We start from the raw sequence: 6949 nt of genomic DNA, 5'->3' as shown, positions 1-6949 counted from the left end.
TTGCTAGCGTCTTGATACAAATACCTCAAACATAATTTGGCCACAAGTTAAGAGAATCGGCATCTGCATGAGCACCTCAACTCGAAGGTGGAAGATTTTACAACGGTGGTACTTCACCCTCAGTTGCCAGCACATTAATCCACGGTCCAGGGTGGCCATATGCCTGCCACCTACTGCCTGCACCACCTTCATCAACCTCTTTACGCAATGCTTTGGACAGGCAGGAGTGACCACTTATCTTTAATGATAGTGGCGGGTTGATGGTATCACCCACGCATCTTGTGCTGCGGATGCCTGCGAATCGAGAAGGGTGTTGCTGTTGATGCTTACATCATACACGGGATATTGCAGAGGGGTGGGAGTGGTGCCCCTGTTCTCTCCTTTCCGATTGGCTGACATGGTGCGGAGATGAGGAGCTGCACTATCAATGGCATGCGTAGATGGCAGATTTTGTCTGCTCCAATTCTACACTGACCGAGATTTGCAGTTCCGTCTAATTCGTGCATCTAGTCAAAATGCCCATAGAGCGAGCCAAGCTGAAGGTGGTGGATGTTTGTGCTGTGTGTTGGGAGATTGTCAGATAGTAAAGGAAGAATTCACGCACAAGACATGCTTATTATCCCGCCCCTCCTGCACGTCCTCCTCCGAATTCAGCAAGATTGCCACCCTGTCCACAAATTGTTTCACCTTGATTTTATGCAGTGCACACAATGTCCGCGAGAGGCAGTCGCTGTGACTCACAACAATTCAGCAGATGCGCGCATACGACCAACCGTGCAGTTGCTACAATCCGATCGCGTCGGCGAGATTGCCTTCCACTCCAGGAGATGGTGAAGCATCACTCTAGTAATGTGGAGGGTGCGCACGCCTTGCCTGCAAACTCTGAGAGTGAGCAGCTATTAACTTGCAGCTTTCACTTGTGTGATGCAAATGTGAGTCGAATTTGACGTGTAGTGGCGGTGACATTCGAGACGCCAGGGTCTCTTGTGTCATGCACCTGCAGTAGAATAATGCTTGTCAAAACCCGCAGATGCTCAGCTTGTCTAAAATTCACTCAGCGATATTTTTGTTGCTCTAATGGTTGGTGGATTGCGAGATGGATGCGATGGTAAAGTGTACGAGGCACCTGTTAGTCTGATTGAATGTCCAGTGCGCGGAGTGGTGAGATGAGGCTGGTACTTCATGAATATACGCCACACACCATGTGTATCAGAATTAATCCAAGTTGACAATGAAGATTCTACTGAAGCTATGAATTACTTTAACTGGAAATAACAGGTGCATCCACTTTTACTTCGACCACTTCACCCATCCATTCGAAGCACGTTATGAATGGAAGACGAAGACGTGTCCAAACTCACATACCTCTTCTTCATTGAATATACACGCGTGGATGTCCAACAAACCAACTCCACCCTATTTGCAGTAGCCCAAATTCTGTGTGTCCACTCACCCTCTATTAAACTGGACAAGCATCGACTCGGAACGCCATCCTCAAATACTCTACCCTTTCTGCGGCAACACCTAACTACTCTCCTCAGTACAAGTCAGGGACGAATGCAGGTTTCGCACATTCGCCACCCGTGCCAGCACTTTACTAATACTGACATGTGAACAGTTCTGTGGTTAGTCTTAGGATGAAATGAGTGTCGTACAGTCTGTACAAGTGCAGTGGATGGAGAAGACAACGCAACAGAATTAGTGCAAGGACATTTAGAGGTGACGTTTGGAATAAGTACTGTTATGCATAACTCATGGATCCTAGATTTTATTGTAAGTAGGACGAAATGGCTGTAACGACACAGAATTACGGAAGGGGAAGTAGCTGCAGTTGAATATTCCATTCATGAATGAGGTATGCTTTCCCTGCTGCTCCATGATTGCATTCGCCGTCAATACTTTTGAAGCTCAAGTCGTGACCGACAAATGCCAATGAATCCATCGAGTTGTGGCACCCTTCGTGAAGGGAGCTGACCCCGGTATTGCTGCGATTTGGCACCATCTAAAACCCCTCGACGCGCCTGCAGGACTGTTCAATACCCATGTCCGTCACTGTGACAGCAGTCATTCAGCCTTTGTTTGCAAACAAATTATTCTGTTTGCAGCACAGGATCACTGCACGGATGACTGGGACGGCGACTTTGGGTCTGTGGACCGCATTAACACCACTGCCACATCATCGTCCCTTGTTAATGCAATGCACAGGCAAAACTTGTTACCCCATGTTGTCGTTCCAGCTCCACCACAATGCGGGTGCAGCCTCCAGACCATCGGTCAATTCTCATGCTGGAAGACGCATCACATTGCATCGCACCTCATCGCACCACAACACGCACCTCCTGTCACAGCATCCATTGGATGATTTGGCTCCCTACTTTGCATTCTTGACCTTACGCAAGCTACGAACGACAATTTGTGGTCATGTTCTTGACCTGCAGCAGCATACTTTGACACAGATTTGTTCATGAGGATAAAGAGAACGTGGAAAAGGAGAGGGGTGTATCGGGTATCAGAAATCTGCATCCGTATTCAGCATCTGTATCGGCCTGGATGAGCATGTGGAGGTCAGGGCGGGATGTGGAGTGGAGGCGGTTGTCAAACGGTTTGAGTAGAGCATGTTGTAGTTGTCCTGTGAAAGAGCATTTAAAGTGCGATGGATTTGAGCATTCAACTGTGATGGCTGTCGTTGAGTATGTGCTAACACTAACCAAATCTCCACATCCGTCAGGTGTAAGGAAGTGAGAGGCAGTTAGACCCAAACGTTGATGGGTTTCGGAGTTTGGTAAAGTCAAAGGAAAATTGAAATGAACTAGCACAATTATTTGCACCCGATTCGAAAGTCAGCCGACCACCTAATAGGTCAGTCAATTCATACATCTGCCAACTGTTCTTTAGCATGAATATGACAGCGCAGTATGTTAAGCGTTTCCGCCAGCCACATCCAACTGAATTATCACCACCATTGCTTTATTCACCTATAGATTTGCGCAGGACAATATTACCTTTCCACATGCACTGAACACATTCCATGTACCTCGGGCATCAGGATTGATGGTTCGCTGCCATCTCTCACTTCTTGTTCCTCACGCCTAGATGCCACCGTCCCAAACTTCATTGCAGTGACCATGGACAAAAGCGCTGATCAGACGTCGTCGTCGTCGTACTCCATTCACTCCGTGCAGGACGCTGCTTCTGTGCCGCAATCGCTGGAGTGATACATGAGGCATGCAATGAGGTGCGGTGAGGGGAGATGAGGTGGCTTTGCAATTGCACATGCAGGAGGTACATACTTGTTGAGTACAAATGACGACGCAGAGTCAGCCTCCACCCTCCACTTCTACCCGTGCTTCCACCTCTGCCTCTCCATTTGCCTGTGGCCCTGCTTCTGGCTTGTCACCTATAAACAAGTATGTGACTCACGCCGCAGTAAATCCTCACTCCCTGCTTCCTATCCCACCCCGCACACACACTTGTGCCCCCCAACTCATCCTCGTCCTCTTCCTCCTCTTCCTCCTCCTCCTGCTCTCCTACCACTTCTTCGGCCAAATCGTCGCCTTCTCCTTCTCCTTCATCTTCTTCTTCATTACCTTCCTCCCTCCCTCCCTCTCCCTCCCTCTCCCTCGCTCCCTCCCCATCGCCTTTATCACTAATGAATATGCGGTTTAGTCGACTGGCGCTATCAGTATGAATTTGTCTTCCCCTCCCACATAAATGATTTATACTAACTGTATTTGAGGCAAGTGGGTGCTACCTCCTGAAGATCTTGCGCCTACATCGGTTTTGAAGCGAAGGAAGATAAAAGAATACCAGATAAAGTGGAGGAGGCAAGAATAAGAAATCGTTCAATTGAAATCACTTACCGCGTGTCTGCCTGTGGAAAGGCTGTTTAGAGAAGTGGAGGCTTGCAGAAGTTGAATGAATTCAAGGGCCCTACTGCGTTCCTCGTCCCTATGATAGAGTACGATGCCTTCGTCAATGGCAGATCATCAGTGCGGTTAAGAGGCTTTTGAGACCTGATCCTTACTACTATTTTACACCGAACCAACTGATTCACTTAAGTGGTGAAAAGCTCTACAACTGCCTCCGTCCACCATCCATGGCATGCGAAGCCTTCAATGCTGAGTGTTGAGCGCTTTGTTGATCCTTCATGCTTGGTAGTTCTTGAGCGCGTAAATAAAGTGTGGGAAAGGAAATGAGTTTCTGGAAAGGTGTCAGCAGGCGCAGAAATCGTTCCTGTCTCCACCTTTCAATCTCATATATTTTTTTTGAAGCTCCTACTTCTCTATACTTTGATTTAGCAATATGTTCGTAATCTTTACTCAAACGCTCATCGCCTAACGCTTTGGAGATTTGCGCTTCTATTGCGGCCCTCCCCATTGGCTGGTATGGAGCAGAGACATGATCTAATTCTACAAGTAGCCACTTAAATGTCATGGCCAATCAAACACTGTGAATACGCCTAAGAGAGGCAGTGTAGTGACTATCAAACCTTCACCCATCTAGCCATTCTGCCGGTTAGACAACCATCCATCAAGCTTGTGGGTGCGCATGACGTCCTGCATTGCTTTAGCTTACATGCTGGTATTGAGGACAACTTCGGACGTGGACATTTGCAGGAGTGGAGGAGGAGGAGGAGGAGGAGGAGGAAGAGGAGGAGGTGGAGGAAGAGTAGGAAGAGGGGAAGAGGGGGAGGAGGAGGAGGGCTCTGTGTTCCGTGCATGTTCATGTGCCCACTTGACGTAGGAAAGGAATAGTCGCTGCAATGGAAATGCATCGTACACATATGTAAATGTGCAACAGGCCAAAGAGCACATCATTGTCATGATGTGGAGTAGTCGTAACACACCTGCACATGTCTATGGCTCCAAGGCATCCGCACCAAGCAAATATCAAATGCTCGATGAAAAACACCCGACAGCATCATTCTATCGTCTGCCATCTTGCAAAAGCGACGCAGAACACTGAAAACAAGAACTAATGCACTGCACTGCACTGCTGCAATGCTTCCACTACGCAACAGGCAGGAAGAAGCCAGAGTGGTCTCTATTGTTCCCTTAGTCAGTGTTGCATTTGACGTTGACGTTGGCATTTGTTTAATCGTCGAGATCGTATTATTTCCCAGGCGTGGGGGTACCTTATAGACATGCACAAGGGCTGGGTGTGATATTGGCAGGAATCTTCGGTGTGGTTGTGGGGCTACTTCAATACTTACTTGGTGCTCCGAAAGACATAGACAAGCTCGTGTGTGTCACCACTGCTCTAAGTGATGACACCAATCATCACATCTGCACATACGACGCATTTCAGGGGGAGTAGTAAGTGCTCTGCCATATCGGGTAGGCGGCGTGATATTCGTCACCGTACGTGAAATCTTCCAGAACTTTGAGGTCCGTGCGGCGTGTGCCCACCGAGCGACCATGTGGGTAACTCATAGCTGGTGGGGGCACCTTATTTCGAGAGGACCCATTGTGGCGCATTGCAACCGGAAAAACGGTGAGTGTGTTTATTCGTGTGCATGGGTATATATAGGGCAATTCGTCGTTATAAAGTCGGCCCCCCCAAATTGTCTGCATATCCATGTAGCATCCTCCTTGGGAGGCTTCTTTAAGGCAGTGCTTCATCAGGGAAGTGTATAATTGAGGCGACAGACAGTGAAGTGAGGTGACGTGTAGCCAAATGCCTAGGTAGGTGGATACAGAGAGTGGTGGTGTTTCAATTGCCACTCCTCCATTGCTAGCAGTAACTGCATTGAGCCCTGTCTCGTAGAGGCACGTGTCTAATGTAGGTTCCACTCTTCTTATAGCCTATGGCGCGGAACGAAGTCCCTTCTTCTGTAACTGTTCGCGTGATTGCCATCAGTCTGTGTAGCAGAGATGTTGTTGCGTCCGTATGTTTTCATCCACCTACCCAAGAATGCTTCCTTCCTCCACTGTCAGTGTCAGCTAGTTGGCTTCCACAAATACTTGTCCGTGCATGCACACCTTTTGGTGTCACATTCCATTAACGGAATAAGATGGGAGATGGATAGCGTGAAGTGCTCAACGAGGTGAAACTGACAGCCGAATGGCAGTGAAATACGAGTTACACTAGTCAACGATAGTGGACAGTCTTTTACACTGCATTGTGCCATTGTGACTGCCCCAACTAAGTTGACCGCATTTTCAGCTGGGAGTAGTGATGGTGGGGGGTGAAGAAGCTTAGTTGTTAAAGTCTTAACATTTTTTCTTGTTAAATACTTTTACAGTGTGATGAACAACTGCATCTGCTTCCTGCTTACCTATCTACCCACCCAGCAGCCACCGCAGCATCATTAGACCGCAGTGTAGACAAGCACCGACAGATCCAATAAGACGTCGTGAGTTTCGTGTTTGTCCCTTTTGTGTCATTCATCCTAACACAACACATGAGAAGAATGTAGGGGTCTCATCCTTAAGATAGTTGGCTACCCCCATGAACCCTTAAGACATCACGCACGAGCCTGCTGCTACTCATCCTAATGTTATCAATGCAATGCCAGTACGACAATCAGAGTCTTTCAAGGAAGCTCGTCGAGATAATAATAATAATAATATGCACTGCAGCAGCAATTTTGGCCTCTGCTTTCTCAGTGATTACTTAGTCTTCTATTTGGAGCACTGGTTGATGCTGGATGGATTGCATTCGGAATCACTAGATGCAGAATCAGCACTTCGAGCCCAAGTTCGCCCATTTCGCAAAGGGTAGTGTTGGAATGATTTCAGAAGCGATCATGAAATAGGCAAAAAAATCCGTCTTTAAATGGATGTTCATTACATGCACATGGCTTTACTCCACTCCGGCTTCCTTTACCGACGGTACATGTAGCCTAGACGCCCCCCCTTGACCTCTGGTGTCTGGTCTTGGCTCCAATCACTCTAACTTGGTCTTTCCTTTGTAATTCTATCTCAGTGACTACGTTGTTTATGTTACG

The 6949-nt window shown here is 47.7% G+C and overlaps 2 protein-coding genes across 2 annotated transcripts; one reads left to right on the top strand and one right to left on the bottom strand. All coding sequences in view use genetic code 11, as the record gives it.

Moving 5' to 3' along the window:
- Positions 1-710: 710 nt before the first annotated feature.
- Positions 711-3215, top strand: EGR_03142 (hypothetical protein; the record flags this gene model as incomplete). Its single annotated transcript, XM_024492391.1, has 4 exons — positions 711-888; positions 2106-2188; positions 2238-2423; positions 2982-3215. The coding sequence occupies 4 exons, from the start codon at positions 711-713 to the stop codon at positions 3213-3215; spliced, it is 681 nt and encodes a 226-aa protein (XP_024353317.1).
- A 102-nt stretch (positions 3216-3317) lies between these two features.
- EGR_03141 (hypothetical protein) lies at positions 3318-4610 on the bottom strand (the record flags this gene model as incomplete). The annotated part of the gene is made up of 3 exons (XM_024492390.1): positions 3318-3397; positions 3471-3700; positions 4576-4610. 3 exons carry the CDS (start codon positions 4608-4610, stop codon positions 3318-3320), a joined length of 345 nt encoding a protein of 114 aa, XP_024353316.1.
- Between the last annotated feature and the right edge of the window lie 2339 nt (positions 4611-6949).

This window comes from Echinococcus granulosus, assembly GCF_000524195.1.
Source record: "Echinococcus granulosus chromosome Unknown EG_S00015, whole genome shotgun sequence".
Classification (NCBI taxonomy): Eukaryota; Metazoa; Platyhelminthes; class Cestoda; order Cyclophyllidea; family Taeniidae; genus Echinococcus; species Echinococcus granulosus.
The sequence above is the reverse complement of the archived record's forward strand: the minus strand, read 5'-3'. Positions and strand labels throughout refer to the sequence as shown.